Source organism: Stegostoma tigrinum, chromosome 25 (genome assembly GCF_030684315.1).
Source record: "Stegostoma tigrinum isolate sSteTig4 chromosome 25, sSteTig4.hap1, whole genome shotgun sequence".
Lineage (NCBI taxonomy): Eukaryota > Metazoa > Chordata > Chondrichthyes > Orectolobiformes > Stegostomatidae > Stegostoma > Stegostoma tigrinum.
In genome coordinates this window covers 42,441,191-42,467,571 of record NC_081378.1, presented here as the reverse complement: position 1 = coordinate 42,467,571, position 26,381 = coordinate 42,441,191, and the positions used below count along the sequence as shown (strand labels likewise).

The following is a 26,381-nucleotide window of genomic DNA, read 5'->3' as shown; positions in this document are numbered from 1 at the left end:
GTTATAAAGAAAGGCTGGATAGGCTGGGACATTTTTCACTGGAGCACAGGAGGGTGACAGGCAACCTGGTAGAAATTTAAAAAGTAATGAGGAGTCCAGATAGGATTAATGGTAGTTGTATTTTCCCCAGGATGGGGGATTTCAAGACTGGGGACACATTTTTATGGTGGGAAAGATTTAATGGAGAGACACAAAGCAAATTTTTTTTTTAAACACAGAGGGTGGTTTGTGTGTAGAATGAACTTCCTGAGGAAGTAGTGGATATGGGTATAGTTACTTTGCTTACAAGGCTTGTGGAAGTTACGTGAATAGGAACGGTTTGGAGGGAAATGGGACAACAGCAAGCAGGTGGGGCTAGTTTAGTTTGGGATTATGTTTGGCATGGGCTGATTAGACTGAAGGTTCTGTTTCTGTGCTGTGTGACTCTATGACTATGAATAGGGAGGAGTTCACAACTGGTACGGAGGATTTTAAATAAGGCAATTCCACTGCATTCAGGGTGCAGGTTTAAACTGGACAATTGGCTTTATCTAACTGATGCCCTCGCTTCCAATTACATCTGCCTGATTGAATTAGCGGCAGAATCAGGTTCTGGATTTATGGCAGCGGAAGTGAAAAGAGCAGGAAACTAACCTTTCCTTCATCTCTTGCTCCAACCTGTTTGCATGTGACCTTGTAGTGATCAATGACTCCTTCCTCTACCCACAGGAGTGTAACCGATGTCTGTGTTTTGTTGACAGCGAAGAGTGACTTGGGAGAAGCGGGCTCTGTGAATAAACAGTGAATCACAAAACCAAACTGGATTAGAGCACTCTGTGACTTGCTGGGAAACCAAACCAGTAAAATTTGACCCTGGTATGTATCATGAGTGGATATAAATATTTTCCCCAGCTCTGCCTATTGTCTGGATTTCAGAAGCAAAGTTAATATCTACCTCTCCTGTCTCATTATGCTACCAGGCCTGAATTTCTGTTCAAAATATAAATATTTCTTTAAATGGTATCTGTTGGCAGGGTGAAGTGCTTTTCTATGCAGAGGAGAGGGACAATGGTGGAACAAAGCCTAGGCTGCTCTTGGATACCTCCTGGTGGTTGTTGTTGAAGGGGCTGTGAGGCCCTACATGTAGCAAATGGAGACCACTAAATCAGGAAAAGAAAAGAAAGCAATTGAGGAATTTAGGAATGCATTTAGCAATTTAAGAACAAACGGGTGAAAGACTGCTGTAACAGAGTGAGGCAGCCTCATGCTTAGCCAGGAAGTGACTAATCAGTCAGGCATTATAAAGGCAAATCCTACCTATATCTTACCTTGAGAATGGTGCATGCATAGCAACTTACTGAGGGGCACAAACACCTTTTAACACTCTGAAATAGGCCAATCTTTGCTGTGAATTTCAAGGCAATCCAGTTCAGGTTTGGGGGTGCAGAGGAATTAGAGAGCGAGTGTTGTAGGACTAATGGCTCAGGTTAATGCTTTATGCTAATATGAGAGTTGAAGTCCCAACATTGGTGGAATTAAAACTCAATTAGTAAATAGGGAATTTAAAAGAAACAGTCTTAGTAATCATCAATTGTTTCAAAAACTCATCTGGTTCCCTAATATAAGATAACAAGGTGTGGAGCTGGATGAACGCAGCAGGCCAAGCAGCATCTTAGGAGCAGGAAAGCTGACGTTTCAGGCCTAGACCCCTCAGCAGAAAACGCTTTCCTGCTTGGCCTGCTGCGTTCATCCAGCTCCACACCTTGTTATCTTGGATTCTCCAGCATCTATAGCTCCTATGTTCTCTGGTTCCCTCATGATCTTTTGTGGGGGAATCTGCCATGTTCACCTGTTCTGCCCCTACTTGGGGTTTCCAATCCACACCAACACTGATGGCGATTAATTACCCTAGCAAACTGCTCAGTTCAAAAGGCAACAAGAGACTGGGTTTGGTGCCTATAGGAAGTAATTTAATTCCATACCAATGGAACACCTACCTGCAGGTCATTGAGGGCACAGAAAGTGTATGTTTTGTGAAGGTTACACACTGAATCAATCCTTTACTCTCCAGAAATCTGGTGAATTGTTTTTCAAATCTGTTCATTCTGTCTGCTTCAATGCACTTCATGATTACAGTCATTGTAACACCTCGACAAATTTACTATCCTCTGGGCTAAAGTAATCCATTTCACTTGCCTTAATTAATTCAAACTTCCTCACTTTTAACAAAAAGACCGAAATTGTTAATGAAACTTAGCAGGTCTGGCAGCATATTTGGAAAGAAAGCAGAGTTACCATTTTGAGTCCAATGACACTTCATCAAAAGAGTTTCACCTGCAATTTGTTTTTGTTTTAGATCTCTGGCATCTGCAGGTTTTTCGTTTTACACTACGCATTTTTAAACCAGTAACTCCTGAGATTTTAATACTTTAACAAAATGAACGTTTGGTATCAATCCTGACTGCGTCTTTAATTTCAATTGCATCAATCAAGTGTCCTCTCTTCACACTGGAGACAGCGTATCTGATTTCTTGAATATTTTCACATATTGTTACAGCTGCTGTAGCTACTCCTGAGCAGTGATCTGCTGCCACGGTATTGTAAGGTTGTCTACGAGTGCTGTCCTGTCACACAAACTGGAGCTTGACTGAATCTGCTCTGCAACATTCATCACTAAAAGGTGCCAATTTGACTCCCTTCTGCTGCCTCCACTTTGTCCTCTTGACGACATCTCTGTAATTTTATAATTCCAAAGAGATGCTGAGATGATCTTTTCTGGATGTTGCTTCTTTTTCGTCTTGCAACTTTGACTTCTTTTCACATGTCCTTTGGTTGTACATTAAAATTCCAGATGCCTGGAATTATCTTTGTTTTGATTCTCGTCCATTAACGTAGAACATAGAATAGTACAGCACGGTACAAGCCCTTCGGCCCACAATGTTGTGCTGACCTATTATCCTACTAAGATCAATCTACTCCTGCGTACCCTACATTTTAGTGTCCTCCATGTGCCTATCCAAGAGTCACCTAAAAATCTCTAACGTATCTGATCCCACTACCGCTGCCATCAGTGCATGCCACACACCCTCCACTCTCTGTCAAGAACCTAACTCTGACATCCCTCCTATACTTTGCTCCAATCACCTTAAAATTATGCCCCTTGTAATAGTCATTTCCGCCCTGGAATAAAGTCTCTGACTATCCACTCCATCTATTCCTCTTAACATCTTGTACACCTCTATCAAGTCATCGCTCATCCTTCTCTGCTCCAATGAAAAAAGCTCTAGCTCCCTTAACTTTTCATCATAAGACCTGCCCTCCAGTCCCGGCAGTATCCCGGTAAATCTCCTCTGCACCCTCTCTGCAGCTTCCACATCTTTCCCATAATGAGGTGACCAGAACTGAACACAATATTCCAAGTGTGGTCTAATCAGGGGTTTATAGAGGTGCAGCATAACCTCACAGCTCTTAAACTCAATTGCCTAGAAAATGGCCCAAAACAAGTTCCTGGGGTAAGGCTCTGGTAATGTATCTGCGCTGTGAAAATCCATGAATAAACTGATCATGCACGTCAACTTTACAGACAAAGAATAGCCCCAACATGAGAACAAGCGCCTTACCTGCATGAAGGGACTGGGGGCATTCCGGCGAAGTTTGCCAATGATACAAAGATAGGTGGGCAGGCAGGTAGTACTGAGGAGGTGGGGAAGCTGCGGAAGGACTTAGATAGTTTCGGAGAGTGGTCCAGGAAATGGCTGATGAAATTCAATGTGAGTAAATGTGTGGTTTTGCACTTTGGATAAAAGAATACAGGCATGGACTACTTTCTAAACGGTGAGAAAATTCGTAAAGCAGAAGTACAAAGGGATCTGGAAGTGTTGGTCCAGGATTCTCTAAATGTTAACTTGCAGGTAGAGTCCGTGATTAAGAAAGCAAATGTAGTGTTGTTGTTTATCTCAAGAGGGTTGGAATATAAAAAGCAGCGATGTGCTTCTGAGGCTTTATAAAGCTCTAGTTAGGCCCCATTTAGAATACTGCGTCCAATTTTAGGCCCCACACCTCAGGAAGGACACACTAGCGCAGATTCACACGGATGATCCCTGGAATGGTAGGTTGATGAACGGCTAAGGATCTGGGATTGTACTCATTACAGTTTAGAAGGTTGAGAGGAGATCTAATAGAAACTTACAAGATAATGTATGGTTTAGAAGGGGTGGATGCTGGAAAGTTGTTTCCATTAGGCGGGGAGACTAGGACCCGTGGGCACAGCCTTAGAATTAAAGGGGGTAAATTTAAAAATGGAAATGAGGAGACATTTCTTCAGCCAGAGAGTGGTGGGCCTGTGGAATTCATTGCCACGGAGTGCAGTGGAGGCCGGGATGTTGGATGCCCTCAAGGCAGAGATCGACAAATTCTTGATCTCAGAAGGAATCAAGGGCTACGGGGAGAGTGCAGGGAAGTGGAGTTGAAATGCCCATCAGCCATGATTTAAATGGCGGAGTGGACTTGATGGGCCGAATGGCCTTATGGTCTTACTGGGGTTTTGCACCTGAAGGTGTTGGTATACTCAATATGCTGTCACTGATGCTGGAGAATAAAGGAAGCAGGACACATGAAAGGCTGAAGACACACAACTGCTGACAGGTGGGGTGAGGGCTAACCTGAAACAGACTGTCCAGAAATAATTTCAAATCGGTCATTAAATGATTCATTCTAACTTAATTAAACACTAATCGATGATTAATAGATCTTTTAGTAAAAGTAAAGGAGGAAAGAGGACTTTAATGAAGTAACTAGCCCATTATTTTGAGATAACAAGGTGTAGAGCTGGAGGAACACGGCAGGCCCAGGCAGCAGGAAAGCTGATGTTTTGGGTCTGGACCCTTCTTCAGAAATTTCTGAATTCTGGAAATTTCTGGTAGGTTTAAAGGATTTCTGAAGAAGGGTCCAGACCCAAAACATCAGCCTTCCTGCTCCTCTGATGCTGCTTGTCCTGCTGTGTTCATCCAGCTCTACACCTTGTTATCTCAGATTCCCCAGCATCAGCAGATCCTATTATTCCTAGCCCATTATTCTCCAAGGATTCATCAACTTTCACTCTCCCACATTCACCACCTTTCCCCTCCCGCTATACTGTCCCAGTTTATGAAGTAGTCTGACCCCCTGGTCCCAATTACCAAACACCCTTGGCTCAACTCAACTTCTCACACTCTTACAGAGTTATCCTCTGCTCCAGCTCTTCTCCATGGAATTTATAAACTACTCCCACCGCTTCACCACATTAAGGTGACACTCTGCTTCCACTCCTGCCCCCAACTTTACACACAGAGGCGTGCTAACCACAAAGTTCATGTTTGTATTCTCCTCGCTGCCATTTGAAAACCATCCACCCTAAAAGTGTTGCTCCCACCCTCTGTTTCATTCTCATGTCCCTTTACTGCCACACAATTTGTTCCTTTCTCATCGTAGTGTCATTTTTCCCACTCTCCTCTTCCACTGCCATCTACTCTCTTTCTCTCACCTTTTTCATTGCCATCCATTTCCAGCACACCCACCTAACAGCAGTCCACTGGCTAATGCTGTGCACCAGGCCCCTATCAGCTTGATGCCAGGCGATTATGGCCTCTGTTTATACAAGAACCTCTTACTGCTGTACTAATTCTGGCCGTCAATGCCGGAGGTGCTGTGATCATCAACCAGGAACAATGATCCAATTGGTTAGTTCAATATCAGAGCCAAGCAAATGGTCTCAGTGCATTCACCTTGATTCAACTTAAATGACCATACTTCCAGATCTGGCCCCAGTCTAAATGACTGATGGTCAGTATCTATGGCTCTTTTCCCAATTTTAGAATGGCTTTGCTTTAATGACAAAAAAATTGGTCCAAGTCAGGGCTGTAACAGTTTATTAGTCAGACTTGGAATAAATTCCACAAATGGAGAGTAATAAACCGGAACTCCTCCATACACCAAAACCAAAACTGCTAACTCATACCTCTCGACTCATTCATATTCCAAGGATAAAGGATAATCTTTTATCTGACAGTCCAACTTGAGCTTATGTCTGACTTCTCCTTAGCTTTACACGGTCTGTGAACAGAGCTCAACTCAAACTCCCTCACTAAATTTGTCTTGTATATTGCATTGACTAGACCACTTGGATCATGGGAGGCTTCAGACACTGACCCTGTGGAATCCACATACATTCCTTACTCGTGACACAGCTGGGTGAGCTTTTATGACTTTCAAACATTGTGCACTTATTAAATAATGCCTCAACGTTTGTGCAGTCAAACATCACGTCAAAACTATTAGAAAACCGCCTTTAAGACGCACCGAAGCAAGTTGGTAGGTGGAAATGAATTACTTACGGAGTTGGATGATATGTGGTGCTGAGGAGTTGCTGCTCCCTTCCGTATAGGCTACCACAGTTAGGTTATAGATGTCTCCAGGAGGTAATCGAAGCAGAGTCGTCATTGTGCTGTGTGGAACCTGTATGCAGCAATAGATTCTCGTTTACAGAATCTCCGAATTACTAAGTGGCAAAGCCTAGCCTTTCCGACCTTGTTTGAGCCACACAATTATCTTGTGACTGTGAAAGGAATGAAATGGCTCTGTGGCCAGTGGGAATTGTGACGAGGTTCCAGGGATGAGTCATCTGAAAGTTTGAGTAGGTTAAAATTTGAGTAGGTTAATTTTTTTTTTAAAAACTTGAAAGAAGGTAGACAACTTGGTGGATATTGGCATGGGAGGTGTAAGACAAGTAATATCTATACTTATTCAAAATTGAGTTTCAATCATCCCTTCTCTTTCCTACAATATTAAATCAATGTCTGGATGTTACTGAATGCTTTAATTTCATCCTGCAGATTAGTATCTAACAATTTGTAAACCATAGACCTTGTAACCTCTGGACATTCACAATTACCATTCCCAGTCCTTCCAATTACCCATCTACTTAATCAACTTCTCACAGCCCATACTCAATGTTTCTGCTCCCAAACATCTTCAAACACATCGGAATCCTGGAGCACATACCTGCTCCCTTGTCTCCTTCTCATCCCAGCTCTTACCAACCCAATCTCCCCAGTTTGCTACCTGCTCAAGTGATTTCATTCTTCTCCAACCTCTCCCCATTCTCTGTCATCTTCCGTTCTCTTTGGAATTAATTGCCCACTTCTCAAAGAATGCTCCCTTGCCTCTCATTTACTTCAAAAAAATCGCTACCCTTTCTTCAAAAACTTTGGAGTATAGATTTCTCATTGAACTGGTCATGCCCCATCCAAGTTCTAGAAATCTGGTTTCTTTTGCATTGGAACCCAGAAAGACAAAAATTATAAGTGTTATCTTCAACCTGATCCCATGACACTGCCAACTTTCCCATTCCCCTTCAATATTGTGCTGTATAGACCATCTCTAAATCATTTATTTTTCATAGTTTCATTCAAACGCACCACAATAAAATCATGCACCCTCAGTTGGGATCCTTGTAGTCAAACTCAGTAAAATGCTGCCTTGATGTCACTCATCTCACCCCTGCTGTTCAGCTCTTTTGTTCTTGTTTGGACCAAGGTTATAAAGAGGTCAGGAGCTGAGTGACCCTGGCAGAACCCAAACTGAGCATCAGTGAACAGGCTATTGCTAAGCATGTGTTGATGGCCCTTTCCATTATTTTCCTGATGATCGAGAATAGTCTGATGGGACAATAACTAGCCAAGATAAATTTGTCCTGCTTTTGAGGACATGAGATACTTGAGCAAGTTTCCACATTGTTGGGGACAGCCTGTGTTGTAGGGGTACTGGAAGAGCTTGGTTACGGACACAGTTAATTCTGAAGCACGTGTCTTTGGTATTATTGCTAGAATGTTGTCAGGGCCCACACTGTGGAGTGCCTAGTGCCATCAGCCATTTTCAGATAGCTAGTGGAGTGAAATGAATTGTTGGAAAACCAGCATGTGATGCCAGCGCTCTCTGGAGGAGATCAAAATGGATCATCTGCTCAGTGCTTCTTCAATTCATTGCACATATATCAACCTTGTCTTTTGTCCTGATGAGCTGGACTCCCCTACCTTTTAGGATGGGGATATTTGTGGAGCCACTTCTTTATTTGTTTAATGGTCTCCCACCATTCATGAATGGATGTGCTGGAATGCAGAGCTTAATTCTAATCCACTGCCTGTGGGATGGCTTAGCTCTGTTTTTTGTTTTTTTGCTTCCACTGTTTGGCATACTAGTAGCCCTGGGTTGTAACATCACAAGGTTTACATCTTTTTAGGTATGCCTGGTACAATTCATGATTAAACTTGCCTGCACTCTTGATTTCACCATGTTGATCCCCTGGCTTGAATGGGAGATACGAAGTTGCAGATTGTTGATGGTCCCCAGAACCTCACAGATGCCCAGTTTTGAGTTGCTAGATGTTTTTGAGATCAGTCCCATTTAGCACAGTGAGAGTGCTACACAGCAAGATGAAAGGTACTCCCAATGTGAAGGCGGGACTTTGTCTCCACAAGGACAGCGTGGTGGTCACTCTTACTGATACCGCCATGAATGGACACAGTTGGAACAAGAAGATTGGTGAGGATGAGGTCAAGTACGTTTTCCCCCTACATGTCGCAGATCCACTCTAGCAGCTATGCCATTTAGGACCTGATCAGCTCAGTCAGTGTTGATGAGACTGAGCCACTCTTGGTGATGAACACTGAAAACTGCCTTATACAGTACATTCTGCACACTTGTCACGCTCAGTGCTTCCCATTGCTTCCTACAATGTAGAGGAGTAGCATTTCCTCAGTCAGGGGAGTACGTGGTAATAAGCAAGATGCTTCCTCACTCATGTTGACCTTGTTCAATGTTACCTAATCATGTCTAGAATCAAGAGTAAAGACTCTCAGGGCAACATCTGACTATATATCACTGTGCCACCACCTCTGGTGGGTCTGTTTTACCAGTGGAACAGGGCATATCGAGGGATGGATATCAGGGACGGTGTCAGTAAGGTATGTTTCTGTAGGTTTGACTATATCAGATTATTCTTCGACTAATCTTTTCGATAATCTTTTCGATGTTGATAAGGCCAGCTGTGCAGGGTTTACAGGGCTGTGTTTACCTTTGCCATTGCCATTTCCAGCATCTAGTTGATTACAGGTGGTCCATCCCTTTTCATTCCTTTTTTTTCCAAAAGAAAGACGGTTTTGCAGTTTCAGATATTTTGATACAGCTTGGTGGGCAATTTCGGATGCCAACTGAGAGACAACCACACAGCCATGGGCCTGCAGTCACATGGAGGGCCGATGGACATTAGTGAACCAGACAGGCTTTTACAAAAATCAACAGTGGTTACATAGTCACCACTGGGCTAATTTTTGATTTAAATTTCACCATGGGCCATGTTGGGATTCAAACCTATGTGCCTAGAACAATAGCTGGGGGTTCTGGATTACCAGCCCAGTGGCATTAACACAATGCCACACTCTGACCCGTCCTGTCTCTGGGGCTGCACCTCCAAGTTGGTTAGCATCATGTGACTGCCTTTGTTGCCGGGGTCACTATTGCTCTTTACTGCTCAAGCTCAATAAATAAATATTTTTAAAAATTCTTCTACCTTCACCCTGACTGAACTCTGCCCACACTATTTTCTATGCCTTCTGAGCAGTTCCACACACAACTGCAAGATTGCTCCAGGGTTTTAGGGCTCTACATAATAACACACCCTCCGCAAGTTTTCTCCCCAGCATGACCATTGATTGACGATTATAAGCATGGGCAAAGGAGCGGTTAGATTACTTGTATTTACAATATATGCTACGGAGATTTGTGAACACGGCCCAGTCCATCACACAAACCAGCGTTTCATCCAGTGACTCAATCAGTAGTGCCTTCCTGCTGCTTTGGCAAAGTAACCAGCAAAATCAAAGGCCCCTCTCACCCCACTTATGCACTCTTCCATCCTTTTGCATCGGGCAGAAGATATAAAGTTTGAATGTGTATTGTTAGATTCAACAATAGCTTCTTCCCCACTGTTATCAGGCTTTTGAACGGACCTCTCAAATGTTAATTCTGTTCTTTCTCTGTGCACCTTCTCTGCAGCCCTAAGACTGTATTCTGCACTGTTTTGCCGCCCTGACGCACTTTGTATGGTAAGATCTGCCAATACAGCATGCAAAACAACACCTTTCACTGTATCTTGTACATGTGGCAAAAATAAATCAGTCAAATATTTATTCGTCATCCCTTCCACTTCCCACAAGTCTTTTACTTGATTCATCTGTGTCAAGAGATCAGTGAAGGAAGTCTATGAAAAGCACAGAAACAGTTTATAAATTTCTGCATTAAACAGAACTCCCGCTGCGTAACGTTTCTTGAACAATTTTCTGGATTCAGTACCCATTGCAATTTCATTTTGGGGTGAGGTCCTCTTTTTAAGTGAAGACATTTATTGACTGATTTATCGAGCTGACTAACTGTAATTCTATTGCAAGTGAACTCTTTTTGTAAGTTTCCATAATTGTATGGTTCGGCAGAGCACATACAGGTCATTAGTGAAGCTATACAGACTTATGGATGTTGGTATCTGCTACCGAAACCAGATTTTGTAGTTTGTTTTTGAAGTGAAAGACTGGTCAAAAGCTCTTCTGAAGTTGACAAATCCAAGCCGTTTCTCACAGATCTGTTGTCGATGTATGACACAACGCTATGTTTTTCTCCTGTCATAGAGAAGTGTGCTAGCTTGGTCTGTATTTGATTTTGTGTCCAATGCTGAAGCTGCTCAAGAATCCCAGCAATTGTCCTTTCCACACTTGCCAAGTTGCTGATCTATCGAACGGAACTAAGCTTTTGAATTTATCTGGTGGCAAGTTTGCTACGAGCATTTGTTTGGGTACCTGATTGGATGATGACTGTTAGGAGGTTAATTTCCTTTTACTACACTCATTTTGCCATCTTGTGGCTTTGTTAACTGAAGTTGTTATGGTTGTCATGAAGTTTCTAAATGTTGCTTTCAATGTAATGTTCAGTTTTCTTCTAACCAATAAGACATTATCACAAATATGAATGAAGATGGCTGAAGGATTTCTAAAAGGTCTGTGAGTAGCAACCTTATTAAATGGCTTCGAATTCCAAAACAGGATTCTCACCTTCCTCAAATATTTCTGAAGCATTTTCTTTCCTTGCATTCTGTTAAGTTTGCTATCAAGTAAATACGGCTGCTAAATGGCTGTCAGAACTCTTAACTCTGATTCCCAACGTAGTTAACCAAGGTTTTCTCCCCCCTGTAAATGATCAGATTGGGTGCCTGGCAATTAACCTCTTTTTGTGAGTGCTTAGTTTAGATCTATTTCTTTGGCTGCTGGTAAACTTTTGCTTCTCTCACGGCTTTTACTTTTATTTTCAAGCTTATTTCCCCAATTACTGGTTGTATAACACTTCGATTTACTCGCAGTTCTCTTTGAACGGGTTCTCTGCAGTAGTTTTTGGTTCAGAAATTTGTTCCTTCATACCAGCTATTTGGTTCTGTCGCTCTTCTGGCTGCTAACCAGTCTTGCAGTTACTGTGACGATATTTTGAAGAAAAGATATAATTTTAAAATTTTTTTCTCTTTTCCAACTGTTGATCGTGATCTTTGATCTACTGTGCTTTTTTTAAAAAGTGCACCAGTGCCACCATCTTTTGTCTTGGCCACATCTATCAAAAACGAAGACACACTGGACAGGCAAGAACTGTCAAAAACTGTCTCCTTACTTTGTTGAATTGTCAAGTGGTTCTGAAGAAGCAAGATTTTTGACAGAGAGATAAGATAGATTTTATTAGTTTAGTTGTTAGACAAACTGGTAGAAGGGACAAACGTGCTGAAGGTTGCCAAGCAACAGCCTCCGGCCTGCAGTTGCTGTATTTTTAAGTAATGTCTTCGGCACTAGAAGAAAGATCTCCAAGCTGGAAAGGACAGTCTTTGACTCTTGTAAATAACACTAGAATCAGCTATGAAGATTTGGTTTCCCTGAAGTGACTGGTAAAGCTAAACAAAAACCCAGGATTTCTAACTAATCTTCATTTGATCAGAAATCTGATTTGAACATGTTACCATTTCTACAACATTTAACATTAAAATCTTGTTGACAGTAAGTTAAGAATGTGGGAAGTCTTCTTTAAAATAATTTATTAATTGAACTTAGACGCTTAGTTTTACTGGGGGATTTTCCTAATTTTCTTTCTTTAAAAGCTCCATAACATCTCTATAGAATTGCATCATCCTGGTGTGTATGAATGTGCATGTTTTGAAATAAGGGGATATAGTTTAATTCTGAATAGTAAGTTGTTGTTAACCACTTTTGTGACCTGTACAAATAACAACTTTGCTTCAAAAAAAGGAGTTAGTTTTGAGTTTATTGAAGAATCATGGTAAAAGTTTTTAATCGCTCTAGATAACAAAAAAAAATAACAATTTAACCAGGGGACTAGTAGGTCTTGATTACTCATGCACCTCTGCCATCAGAGCTATAATATCACAGCATTCCATTTAATGTTTGAGTCTATCTGCCTTTAGTTCTGTTCCTTGCTCTAAGATATCATTTCTTCATATAGTGCAAACTCTTAGAAAATCTGAGCTCTGCTACCTTCCCGATCCACCATACAGCAGAAAAGAGGAATGACCTTCCAATTGTTTTGGAAAGGATTTTTCTTAAAGAGTTAAATTCTCTATGCTTTACCCACACATTAGAACAAACACAAAAGACTCTATACTCACACTCTTTTTAATAATTCTTCGTCCAACAGCCACAACAAGCCAATAAGGTAGAGTTGAATTGGATGTTTCAGTTGTAATGTCCCCATAGGTCCAGCTAACAGAAAGTAGGTTCTTAGAATACTCCAGCCAAGTAATCTTCGGAGCTAGTGGTGCTATTAGAAATCCAAAATAAACACAACTCTTCAGAAAGGTAAAAACGAAAAGATTAGTGATTATTCATATGTGCTATCTATAGACTTCTCTACTCTGACACTGCTTTCCCATCTTCTATTCTTTGCAAAAGTGGGGTCATCCAAACTTCTGCTCATTTGGCCCCACCTTGAACCAACTCTCTTTGACACATCTCTGTTCGCTGACCTAAGCAAGATACACAGGTAAACAACTCCTTGATTTAAAATGTTAATGCTCATTCCCAAATTCCACTAAGATGTTTTCCTTCCTGATCTCGAGAACCTCCTCCAGCTCTCCAACACTTTGAACAATCTGTGCAGGTCCTGTTTAACTCCAACTTTTACTGTTCTACCACTGACTGCACCTCCAGCTACCAAGACAATAAGACACCACTTTACTCCTTTAAAACATGCCTTAAAACCTATCACTGTAACTAAATATTTGGTCACCTCTCAGGGTTGAAATTTGATTGGGTATGGAACAACTCTTGGAAGCTTCAACCCAACATAAAGGACAGTTTGTTGTGTTGATCCTATCATTACAATACCACATACAGAATTCTGCTTAATTTAACCCAAAATGCTCATCAAAATGGGAGCTTGGTAAATATGTGCTTAGACCTTCATTATCCTTACGTACATAATGTTTGACAGAAATGCAAAGCATAACGGCCTCGAGTCTATGGTTGTAACAAAACTGGCAACATTCACCGTCAGACTCTGTGAAACTGCCAGCATTGTCTGACACGTGTTATTAGTAGTGGAAACCCAGAAACACTTTCCTGTTAATTATCGTACGTCCACAGGATGCATTGTTGAACTCCACACAGATACAAATCTTAAGTTCAACAACAATTCCCACACTCCTCACCATATGTGCTGGACCTTTTAGTCTGGTGTGACCCTAGACTTAGCTCACTGTCCAGCTCCAGCATAACTCACTTCCCTCTGGGAGATGGTAACAGCTGCAGATACTGGACTCAGAGTTTCGGGTCAGGTCTCTTCCCACTCCTCTGATGCTGCCTGTCCTGCTGTGTTCCCCCAGCTCCACACTGAGTTATCACTTCCCTCTGAGACTCCTTACAGTCCCAGTAGTGTTTACCATTTACCACTAATGCTTCTGGGATCAGAAAGTCACCAACAATTTGAATGGCCAGCAAGCAGCTCTCTGAGGCAGGAACTCTTCTGTTAATGGTGACAGAGGCACCTCTTCTAGTCAATTAGTAAGCCGGTGGGAATTAAATGGCTGTGGTCTGAACCGGCTAAGGGAAGGCGAGCTCAGTCTGGATTTTATCCATGGTCAAGTTTCTATCACCCTCAGTGAAAAATTCAAAGCTATGCACTTTCTCATCAACCATGTTTAACACATGTCTGCAAAACATCTCTGCAAAACAAAATGAGGGGGAAAGATTTACCCCAATTCACCTATTCAAAGTTCCAGAATGTTTGGGGAGGTAATGGCATCGTGGTATTATTATGGGGCTGTTAATCCAGAGATCCATGGAATGTTCCAGGGACCTGGTTTCAATTACCATCATGGCATTGGGAATTAAGGGTCTAATGATGACTAGGAGTCTGCTGCTGATTGTAAGGAAATGCCAATGTAGTTCACTAATGGCCAGGAAATTCAAAATCAATTTCTGGAATTTTCACAAAACCATGAAGACAGCACAACATTGAAGTTTTAAAACAAAAACTACCTAACTTGTGGGAAAATGCAAGAAAAATCTGGAACTGAAACATCTTAAAACACAAAAAGTATTTTCCATCCTTCATCAGAAAATGGGAATGGGGAGAGGGTTCTCTAGCATCTGCAGTTCCCATTATATCTGATCCAATTTTAAACTCACTGCGAAGCCTCTTCCAGGGATGCCTAACCCGAAGGAGTTGCCCTCCACCCTCTGCACAAACCTCAGGGAATCACTCTCCCACTGCAACCCTCTTGTCCACCTTCGATCCGCCTCCCCCTCTCTCCCTATTTATTTCAGAACCCTCTCCCCATCCCCCTCTCTGATGAAGGGTCTAGGCCTGAAACGTCAGCTTTTGTGCTCCCGAGATGCTGCTTGGCCTGCTGTGTTCATCCAGCCCCACACTTTGTAATCTTGGATTCTCCAGCATCTGCAGTTCCCATTATCTCTGAAGTATTGTCCATCCATTGGATAAGCACAGAAACAAATTAAAGGCATGGGTTTGTGTAAAACAGCCTGGCAGACCCCTGCTATACTTCAAGAAATTGTAAAACACCTAATCTTACCTGTTATGTAGCTCATTATAGATCGATCACAGCAGCTCATTTCAGGGTCTCCCCAAGACACCATTGTAACACGAAACTCATAACGTGAAGCTGGTTGCAGGTTAGTCACAGTCTGACAACAAAACACAGTGATATGTTTCACCTTGCAACAAAAACAAAATCTCATCACAATAAAAACTTAACCAACAGTGATATGTGTATACTCAGTTCAACAAGAAAACTGTAACAAGTTTGATTACTAACAGTTAGAATGCTGGCTGCAAGGAATGTTGCAGTGAGAGTCTTGCAATTCCATATCAAAAAAATGAAGTGCAAGTTTTAAGTATACAGCAAATTTACAAATTTACAGCAATCCTTTCTGAAGGATGGTCAATGCCCAAAAATTCAGCTTCCTGCTCCTCCCATGCAGCTTGGCCTGCTGTGTTCACCCAGCTCTAGCCTTTGTTATCCTTGACTACCTGTTTCTTTTCTAACCAACTGTCATGAACCCAATCTTTGGACTGGTTGGCCTGTTTATTTGGCACTATATCTTCCATCCCAAGGACCAGTAGAGGGGTGGGAGCCCTTGCCAATGGAAACATCCTCCCTATACAGAACGGGTCTGCGATTGGAAGGTAGAAGGCTGCAATGAGAGAGTTGCATGGATTGGTGTCAGTGTGGTCTGGCCTCAGGGATAGCTTTGTGCATCACTCCTGTCTTTGGAGACTGCTGTCAGCCTGGCTACTTGCCTTGATGATTGCTAATGGCGTGGTCTAGAATCTACTGTCTCTTACAGGGCAAGGAGTGAGGATAGGCAGATGCTGCAAAGGAAGGAAAACAGAATGAAATCTGCAAAGTACCTGAGAGTAAGGAATACTCAAATTTACTGTAAATATTGAACTGCTTAAAAATGTATATGGAACCGCTAGTTTAAGGCTGCATGAGACTAGGAGCTAAAGTTTGAGGAGTAACATTGTGAATGTTTTTACATAATTAACACTGTCAATTGTTAAATTAATTCTGTTTCTGATCAGAGATGCACTAAATAGAGTAGTAACTGCCCAGTTAAAATGTTCTAGTGCTGTATCTGCAGGAGGCGAGTTCAGAGTGGTGGCTTTTTTGAGTAAAAGCACCTGTCAGTTTTTTTTCGAAAAAATTGCTAACCTTTTCCTCTTGTTTTGTGATTATTTAAATACTGCGACGTCTATCACACTAACACTTTCCTTGTGTTGTGGCTTAAAGTTTAATAGAGTGTTGATGACAGAGGGTATTGATGAACACTTCTCATTCTGTGTGAGTCCATGAACTCCAAACATCAAATCATAGAGTCCCTACAGTGCAGAAAGAGGCCACTGGGCTCTTTGAATCTGCACTAACCCTTCAAACAGCTTCCTGGCCAGACCCAAACCCCACCCCATCCCTGTAGCCACATCTCATGGCTGACCAACTTAAACCAGGACATCCCTGGGCACCACGGGCCAATTTTTTTTATATCAAAAAAGAGAGAGTCTGGCTGGTCTACCTAATTTGCACATTTTTGAATGGTAGGAGGAAAAACACACAGACTCAGGAACACGTGCAAACTCTGCACAGACATTTGTCTAAGGCTGGAATCAAACGGGGGTCCCTGGTGCTGGGAGTCAGCAGTGCTAACCACTGTGCCACCCCAATTTCAACTCAAATACAAAAGATATTGTTGCCATGTGTCCAGAGCACTGAACAGTTTGTGAGAATATAAAAGCAGCCTCAAAAAAAAACAAAAATAATCCTGAACATTATTAAGTACATTGAACATTATTCAAGTGCCCTTGAAACAAGTTATTTCGACATAGGGTCAGGTTCAAAGAAGGGAAGCTAGGTGCATACCATGAACAACCAAGTAGTGTGTAATTGTCCGATAAAGCCAAGGTTGAAAAGTCTGTCATGCGAAAAACGGATCTTTCAATGTCTTTTACAACAGAGACATGCAGTACACGGCAATAAAGTTTGCTGAAAATTATATAAAACAGTTAATCCCATTGTGTCTTAAGGTTTATAATTTTGGACACCTCTGAAGAAGGAATGCAAAGGTTTTGTGAAGGGGTCAGTTTAGATTTACTAGAATAGCTTCAGGGATGAGTGCCACATCTTTTAAAGCCAGACTTGGACAGATTGATATTGTATCTTTATTTCTGTGTTGGTATACGAGAGGTTAAAAAGCAGCTGTACTTGAACATACCACAATATGCTATTGATGGTATTGAGGTGGGGAGGTGATGGCTTAGTGGTATTATCGCTGCGTTGTTAATCCTGAGACACAGATAACGTTCTGGGGATGTGGGTTCAAATCCTGTCATGGCAGATGATGGAGTTTGAAATCAATAAAAATATCTAGAATTAAGAACCTAATGATGACTGCGATACTATTGTCAATTGTTGGAAAACCCAGATGCTTTGCAAATGCCCTTCAGGGAAGGCGACTGCCATCCTTACCTGGTCTGGCCTATCTGTGACCCCAGACCCACAGCAAGGTGGTTGATTTTTAACTGCCCTCTGGGTAATTAGGGATAGACAATCAATGCCACCTACCCACAAACACCCTCATCCCAGGAATGAATAAAGGTTAAAAAAAGGTCAGTGAATGGGAGGCAGGAATTTAAATTTGAACTGTAGACCCAATCTTGCCCAAGCCTGGCTTCAAAAGATGTGGCACTGGAGAGATCACTGGAAGTGAGTTGTCAATTTAAATGTTATGATATTTGCCCAGATTTGGTACTGAAGGGCACTTTAAATTTTGCCACAAAGGTCATTGTGGAAAGGGGGTCAATGAGCTCAGAAGCCTGGTTTGCAATGTCGAGTGATGCCAACAGCATGGGTTCAATTCATGGATTGACTGAAGTTACCATCAGGATCCTATCTTCTTGTTTTCCTTATTTAAGAAAGGACGGTAATGTGTTGGAGGCAGTTCAGAGGTGGTTTACTGGATTGGTACTTGGAATGAGTGGGTTGGCGTATGAGGATAGCCCGGATAGATAAGGCCTACTTCCACTGGAGTTTAGGAGAGAGAGTGGAAACTTGATTGATGTGTCTAAGATTTTGATTGGTTTAGACTGGGTCTATGTGGAAAGCAGCATTCCTTTTGTGGGTCACTCAGCACCAATGTGTTAAAATATGGGTTCGTCCTTCTTGGTCACGGCCAAGTAGAGTTTTTTTTTCTCTGAGGGTTGAGAGACAACAGAACTCTTCCTCAGAGTGGAGGTGGGGCTCAGTGAATATCTTTCAGGTGGTGATAGATTCATTCCTTTGCCTTGAAGGATCTAAAGTTAACAGGGGGGGGTAGATGGGATGTGGAATTTAAGACACAAACAGATCAGCCATCATGTTAATTGAATACAGAAGCTCGAAAAACTGAATAGTCTAATTCTGCTCCTAACCTGGAAATTCATAAGTTTAATTCTGGAAAGTTGGATATCCACAAAGACAGAGATCCTGGAGGCAAGTTAGTGCCTTTCCACTTGCCTGTCCTGGGAGTGTTTTTGCTCAATGAGAAACCCAGGTTGTTAAGGGTGACTTCTGGGCACAGAACCTGTCAGCATCATCAGACGTACCTCATGGAGTTAGAGCATGGGGATATCCCATCTTCTGCATTTCTCAGGTGTTAAACTTCTAGCCTCACCCACAAACATCTAGCAGGCTTCCCACCATAATCTCAGTCATATGTACAAGGGAGATGGGAAAAATTATTCAAGTGAAATATAAGCATCTTTTCAGAACATAACAACATTTACTGTGGGAAACATATTCGTAGAATCCCTACAGTGAGGGTGCAGGCTATTTGGCTAACCAAGTCCACACTGAACCACCCCCCACCTTTTAATCCTGCATTCCCCGCAGCCAATTCACCCAACCTGCACATCTTCAGACTGTGGAAGAAACCAGAGCACCTGGAAGAAACCTATGCAAACACAGGGAGAATGTGCAAACTCCACACAGACAGTTACCTGAGGCTGGAATCGAACCTGGGTCCGTGGTGCTGTGAGGCAGCAGTGTTAACCATTGAGCCACAGTGCCACCCCATATTGCCCTGTTTGTTTGCAATTAGAATGCCAAATAAGCCGGTGGCTCCTCAGGACACAGAGAAGGGAAGGAACTTTCTTGCAAGATTAAAAGTGACTTACTGTGATAGTATCAAATGCTTACCTTTTTTTTTACATTTTATTTATTTACAGAGATAGCTGAATCTAACACTTACTTAAAATACACACTGTGTCACTATTAGAATTATTTTTAGCTAAAACCTTCCCATTAATTTAGTTGTTCAGACATTTTGACACACCTTATGGGATTTAACCTTCTGGTCCAGAAATGGGGATCTATCCACTGTCCCACAAGATCCTGTAGCTGAAATATTATAATCTAAGTGTAAACTAGAGTCAGGTGTAGAATTGATTCTATCACCTTCTGCAAATAAGAGGCAATCAAGAACAGTGAGCTCAATAAAAGAGAGAAGGATTCTCTGTTTATTCCCTGGGTGTGTCACCAATTGATCAGAGCATCTGTGAAGATAAGGAGCGAAGGCTCACATACAAGAGCGAAGTGTGATGATGTGGTAAAGACAAAAACTTTTCCCTCTGGGAGATGAAATGACCAATTGAATCAGCAAACCTTTTACGCACACTGTCTGATTTTCATCCCATTAGTTTCAACCGGGGGAGGACAGAAAGGCAGTGTCATCAAACTGTGGGCTATCTACTGAATTGCTTCACCATCCAAGTGATGAAGATGAAAATCTATCTTGATGAATCCAAGGTCCCCAAAATGTAATCATTATGGTGAACTGAATTACCATCGAGGTTGTTAAGGCAATTGTGAATGGAATATCTTGAATGGTTTTCCATTTTGAGTTTTGGTTCTGCGGATCATGATGGTACATTTCCACAACGTACTTTTTAAACACCACAGAGTAAGGTCTGCTCCAGGTCACCACTACTGCTGTGGGGCCCAAAGGGTATAGTATCAGGTTCTTCACTCCTGATGGGTCTGAGGAAGGAAAAATAAGTTTAAAATTAGGAGTCTGTCCACTATTAGGGAGATTTTCATGAGAAGTAATATTAACCTCAGATCCATAATTAACAGCAGATACTTAATAACATGAGTTGGATAAAATAATGAAGTTTTAAAATCAGTGATAATGGGAACTGCAGATGCTGGAGAATCCGAGATAACAAAGTGTGGAGCTGGATGAACACAGCAGGCCAAGCAGCATCTCAGGAGCACAAAAGCTGACGTTTCGGGCCTACACCCTTCATCAGAGAGGGATGATGAAGGGTCTAGGCCCGAAACGTCAGCTTTTGTGCTCCCGAGATGCTGCTTGGCCTGCTGTGTTCATCCAGCTCCACACTTTGTTATCTTGTAGTTTTAAATCACACAGCTTGATTACCTGAATTGAGATTTGATGGACTAAATATGGGCCCACAAAACTGCTGCATGAATTTTTAATTAATGACCCTTTGAAGTTGGTTAGGATTTGGTCCTGCACATATCGAAGTACTTGGATCTGGAAATCCTCAGCTGTCAGGCCTCCTACACGTTGGTTCAAGGTGCAAATGCCCTCAGGATCCCTGAATTTATGAGATGAGGGCTTGAGTGGAATACTTCATTCCTTCTTGGTCTGTTTAGTGAGCTCCTTTACATCTGTGGCTATATTCCAAAAACGTGTCATTGGCTGGGAAATACTTTTACAATGTCTTGAGGATATGAAAGATCCAACCAGGAAGGACGATGCAGAATGTCACAGGGATTCCACTGAAACATTCTGACATGACTTCTATTGCCAATGTTGTGCTGGATATTAGAACAAGATTTCACATTTGGCACTCTCTTTTGTGTTTTCCAGTTCATTAAAAATGAAACCTTCCTCATGAAAGAGCGTAAACTGTATAAAGCATTACTTGGGCCACAGTAAGGGTATTGTGTGCAGTTATGGAACTCATATTAAAAGGAGGGATATGATTACACTGGAGAAGGTGCACAGGAGATTAATCAGGATGTTGCCTGGCCTGACGTGTTTCAGTTCTGAAGTGAGATTGGATAGACAGGGGCTGTTTTCCTTAGAGCAGAGGAGATTGCATGGGGACATAACTGAGATGTTTAAATTATGAAGGGTATAGATAGGGTAAACAGAGACAGATGCTTCCCCTTGGTGGAGAAATTGATGATCGGGATTATAAATTTAAGGTAAGGTTTAGAACAACTGTGAGGAAAACTATTTTCATTCAGAGAGTGGTGGCAAACCAGAAGGATAGTAGAGGCAGAAATCCTCATAGCATTTAAGAACTATTTAGATGTGCACTTGCAAGTGCTTAGGCATACAAGAGTATGGGTCAACTGCTGGAAAATGGGATTAGAAGAGTTAGGCGGTTTTTTGGTCTGACACAGATGTGATGGGTTGAAGGGCTTCAATCTGCACTGTGATTGTATGGCAGGGAATGTTCAATCTAACAATCAGTGTTTGTACCCACATAGTTTTTAGTGGTACTTCTACCCATGTCCAGCTTCATTGAGATCTACTGTCAGTGGATTCCTTAATACTTACTCAAACCAAATGTAATTGGGAGAGAAGGAGGACCAACAGCAGGCCCGTTTTTCAAGTAGACCATGACCTGGTAATACGCTCCTGGCATCAGGTTTTCGATGATGTTACTACTCAGATTTACCTGATAAAGCAAACAGATTTACGTCAGTCGGGTATTTTTCTGCTTTTGATATGCTAATAATTTCAGGACTTCTAAGACCACCAAAACAATTTTGTCCAATCGCTGCTCAGATATCGTTTTATCATTCACAGTCAGAGCAGGTCTATATTATTTATTCAGATTAAATATTAACATGCTGTAAATGAGTTAATCTCTCTCACACATGCACGCACAAACACATACATGGGCTTGCGCGCAAACGCGCCTCTACTGGCAATCTCACTGTTCCCTTCACATATTAGAAATGGTATCATTTATACTCGAGTTCAGAGAACCTCCTCATCATTCAAAGTAAACAAGTCTATTTTAAAAAAAACACCTCGCAAAAGGATTTTTGGCATATGTCTGAATGTTGCAAATAAGAATTATGATAAAGACAAACAATGGACTTGGCTTGGAAATGTAATATCTTGGGGCTAAACCTATAAATTATCAGCATTACAGTGATATGCAGCCATTAGTACTTAGTAAAAAGGCCTCTCATTTCAACAGTCAGTGAACCAGTGAATAGATTCACATTTAGAGCAGAAATCAATTATTTGATCCAGCTGAAAGCACTGTAGGAAAAGCTGGAATGTACACTTAGTTGCAACACTTGATCCACCTCTTACGTGGCTGATGATTTACTCTACAAGGAATGAGTTTACTCATGTTGTGGCACATTGGCATAAATGTAGAATGACGTACTTCACGAAATAGTAGCTAATGAGACTGGCCTACATGTCGTAGCCATAGTCTACAAAAGGACTGTGGGCATCTCTCTCTATTAGAAAGGGACATAATTTGAGGATAATAAATTCACAAACCTTGAGGTGGTGAGGAGGCAGGTTACCTACCACAGCAAGTATAGGGATTAAATATGTACTGTTGGCCTTATTCTGTCATCCACAGTAGTCAACTGAGCTAACTGACACCTTCTACATTGTCTGTTTAGACTAACATATGGAACAAAAAAACAACAAAATGGGGTAGTCATCATTTCCATCATGTTATCATTTATTACTTAATGCTCAAATCTGAATTTACTTCTTTCATTTTGAGCAAGAAGAATTTGTACCCAAAAAAATAATAACTGTGCTCCGGTAAACTCCGATCATTCAACAGGTCCTTTTAAAATGGTATAGTGCTTAGCATGCAGGAAGAATGTACTGCTGTACCAACAAACTCAGACTAAATCATAAGGGTTCTAAACGGTGCATTAAACAAATGCAAAGAAAGATGACGGGAAAGGTGTGTGTACAAACTCAAAGGGGAAAAAGAGATGAATAAAAATATTGCACATAGTAAAAGACGATCAAGGAAACAACAGTGAGAGAAAAGAACTGCAGCTGAGCTAAACATGTAATTATAGAACAGGTACGAGCAAAAGGAAGCTCTAACCCCGTTGTACTCATGTTGGCAATCGGTAAGAGGGTTTCGGATTGCTCCAGCTAACTATGGTCCAAGGGCAGGTCTAGAGCGTAGGACCTGGAATCAGGTGATTCAATTAGATCTTAGCTGACTAAGTTGTTTTCTGCTCCACCTTCTTCTCTGCACCTCACGACCATCAACTCCTTTATCTATCAATAACCCTGTTATTTCAAGGTGAGTTAAAGATGGACTTAGTCTCCATTATCTTTTGGGGAAGAGAATTCCACACTCCAAAGACCTTCAGAGAAAAACAGTTCAACTTATCTCAGTCATTAAAGAAGGACCTCTTATTCTTAAACAATATCCCCTAGTTTTAGTTCTCAACATAGTCCCCACCACAACAGGAAACGTCCTCTCAGTATCCAGCCTATCCATGCCCCTCATGATCTTCTGCTTCAATAAAATCACCTTCTTTTTCTCAGCTCCAATGGATACAGTTCTAACCTGTTCAACCAGAGTAGCCTTTCGTTCCAGGAATGATGTGAGTAAACATTTGTTGTTCTAAAGTAATTATATCTTTACTTTCAAATAAAGGAAACCAAAGTTGTATATATTACGCCAGCTGTGGGAGAACTAGATTTCACTTCATGGGACACTGGTATTAATACTGAGGATGTTTGTGGGCAAATCTTCACTGGGATCAGAATCCCGTGAATCATATAACTCGGGCTGCAGAGATGGCTTGAAGTCGGGTGGAAGGTTCACGTAAGAAGAGATTTCACAAGTTAATGACAAGGGACAAGGCAATAATGAAAGCCACACTCTGGTTATCACAAGTGTACTATGAGGAGGGGACACAGCCTAGAAACATCAAGAGTTCATCAGGAACTAGGAATATATGAAATAAAGTGGTTAAAAAAGACAGAATTAAAGGCTCTGTATTTGCAAGCACACAGCAACATGACTAAGGTTGGAACTGAATAATCAAGGGGGTGTACATTTTGGAGGAAATGGTGAAAAGAAAAGGAGGTGGGCAGGCTCTGATAATAAAGGATGAGACCAGAACCATAGTGAGAAAGGAGTTTGGCTTACAAGATCAAGATACAGAATCTCTTTGGGTGGAGATTAAAGAAAATGTCTAGAGAAACAAGGAACTGGTAGAGATTTTGTGGTAGAAGGTAGGAGATTAGATTCAGGCATGTATAGATTAGGTGGGTTATAGGGGGATGGTTCTGGGTGGGATACTTGAAAGTTCAGTGTGGACTTGTTGGGCTGGATGGCCTGATCCACATTGTAGGGATTCTGTGAATTTTGCCCATCAAGTCTACACTGACCCTCAGAAGAACATTCAACACAGACCCAGCCCTCTACCCTATCTCTGCATTTTGTAACTCTGCATTTCCAATGGTTAATCCATCTACCCCGGACACAATGGGCAATTTAGCATGGCCAATCCACCTAACCTGCATATTTTTGAGCTGTGGGAGGAAACTGGACAACCTGGAGGAAACCTATGCAGACACTGGGAGAATGTACACACAGTCACCTGAGGGTGTGAGCTAATCCAGGTCCCTGTGCTGACACGCAGCAGTTCTAACCACCGAACCTACCTTGCTGCACCTATCCCCTAAGAACATTAGAAAATAAAGGGGTGAAAAGAGAAGGAGGGATTTAACACAATCATGATCAATAGAAAAAAAAAGTACTAGCTAAACAAATGGCATGAAGAACTAACAACTCCCTTAGATCTTACATCTGTATCCTAGGATATTAAGAGTAGCTGCTCAGATAGTAGATACATTGGTTCCCAAGTTCCATAAATTCCAGAAAGATCCCAACACATTTGATAACCACAAATATAAACCTCTATGCAAGAACTGAGTGAGGCAAAAGCAGGAAGTTATAGTCCAGGGTTTGCTTAATGTCATCACTGGACAAATATTAAAATCCATTAACGAAGTAGTAGCAGAACATTTCGTAAATCATAATACACTAAGCATGGTTTTACGAAAGAATGATCTTGTTTGACAATTTTATAAGATTCCTTTGTTGATGGAACAAGCAAGATGAATAAAGGGGGACCAGTAAATATAATGTATTGAATTAGGTATTTAATAAGGTGCCACATCAAAGAGATCACTGCAAAATAAAAGGTCAATGGTGTTGAGCATAATGTATCATTAAATGATTACTGAATTGGGACAGGTGGATAGTTTTCAGGTTGGCAATTTGTAACTAGTGGAGTGTCATAAGGGTCAGCACTGAAGCCTCGACTATCTATGGTTTATATTAAAAGATTTGCATACAGGGATCAAGTGCATTGTGAACAAATTTGCTGATGATGCAAAGATAGGTAGGAACACACGTTGTGATACAATGAGTCTGTGAGGGGTACAATAAATTAAACGAATGGGCAAAAAATTGGCAAAAGGACTCCAATTTTGGAAAATGTGAGGATGCCCACCTTTGTGGGAAATGTGAGGAATAGAAATATGAACATTTAAATCAACATATACTACAGAATGCTACAGTACAGAAGAATCTGTTGGCCCGTGTGCATGATCTATAATAAGTTAGGACACAGGTACAAGAAATGATGGCAAATATAATATTACCCTTTGTTGCTCGAGGAATTGAGTATAAAAATGAGTAAGTCTTGTCAGAACTACAGACAACACTGGTAAATCTACACCTGGAGTACATACACAGTTCTTACTTAAGCTGTAATACTTAAGGAATAAGACTTAGATCGGAGCCAGTTCAGAGAACGTTCATGAGGTTGATTCCTAGGATGAATGGGTGGTTTTATGAGGAAAGATTTAGCGAGTGTCAGCGTCGGAATGAAAGGTGATCATTTTAAACGATGGAAGGGGGTTTGAAAAGGGTCGGAATATGATGTGGCTCCACTAGGTGTGTTCTGATCAGGGACACGAGTAAGGGTTTTATCATGTATCATTTATTCCACATTTTCTCTCTTTCTTCTTAGCAAAATGAATCATTTCACACTTTTTTGCATTAAATTTCTTCTACCTTGCCCATCTGTCTGCCCAAGTACCCTTGAAGACTATCAGACCCTTTTAAGTTCTGTCTGCTTCTGGAGTTTTGCATCAACTGCAAATTTTGAACATGTGCTCTGCACAGATCAAGAAAAGCACTGGCCTTAAGAGCAATTG

At 41.5% G+C, this 26,381-nt stretch overlaps 1 protein-coding gene across 4 annotated transcripts in view; it reads right to left on the bottom strand.

Annotated features, from left to right (window-relative positions):
• Positions 1 to 26,381, bottom strand: part of ptpro (protein tyrosine phosphatase receptor type O) — a 163,716-nt gene that overhangs the window by 45,120 nt on the left and 92,215 nt on the right. For all 4 annotated transcript variants that reach the window (XM_048554218.2, XM_059654670.1, XM_048554219.2 and 1 more), the window contains exons 8-13: positions 21,699 to 21,819; positions 19,950 to 20,143; positions 15,146 to 15,257; positions 12,722 to 12,873; positions 6,351 to 6,471; positions 634 to 767 (exon numbers count right to left, since the gene is read on the bottom strand). In XM_048554218.2, the coding sequence (XP_048410175.1) occupies positions 634 to 767; positions 6,351 to 6,471; positions 12,722 to 12,873; positions 15,146 to 15,257; positions 19,950 to 20,143; positions 21,699 to 21,819 (834 nt within the window). The remainder of the gene's footprint in view (positions 1 to 633; positions 768 to 6,350; positions 6,472 to 12,721; positions 12,874 to 15,145; positions 15,258 to 19,949; positions 20,144 to 21,698; positions 21,820 to 26,381) is intronic.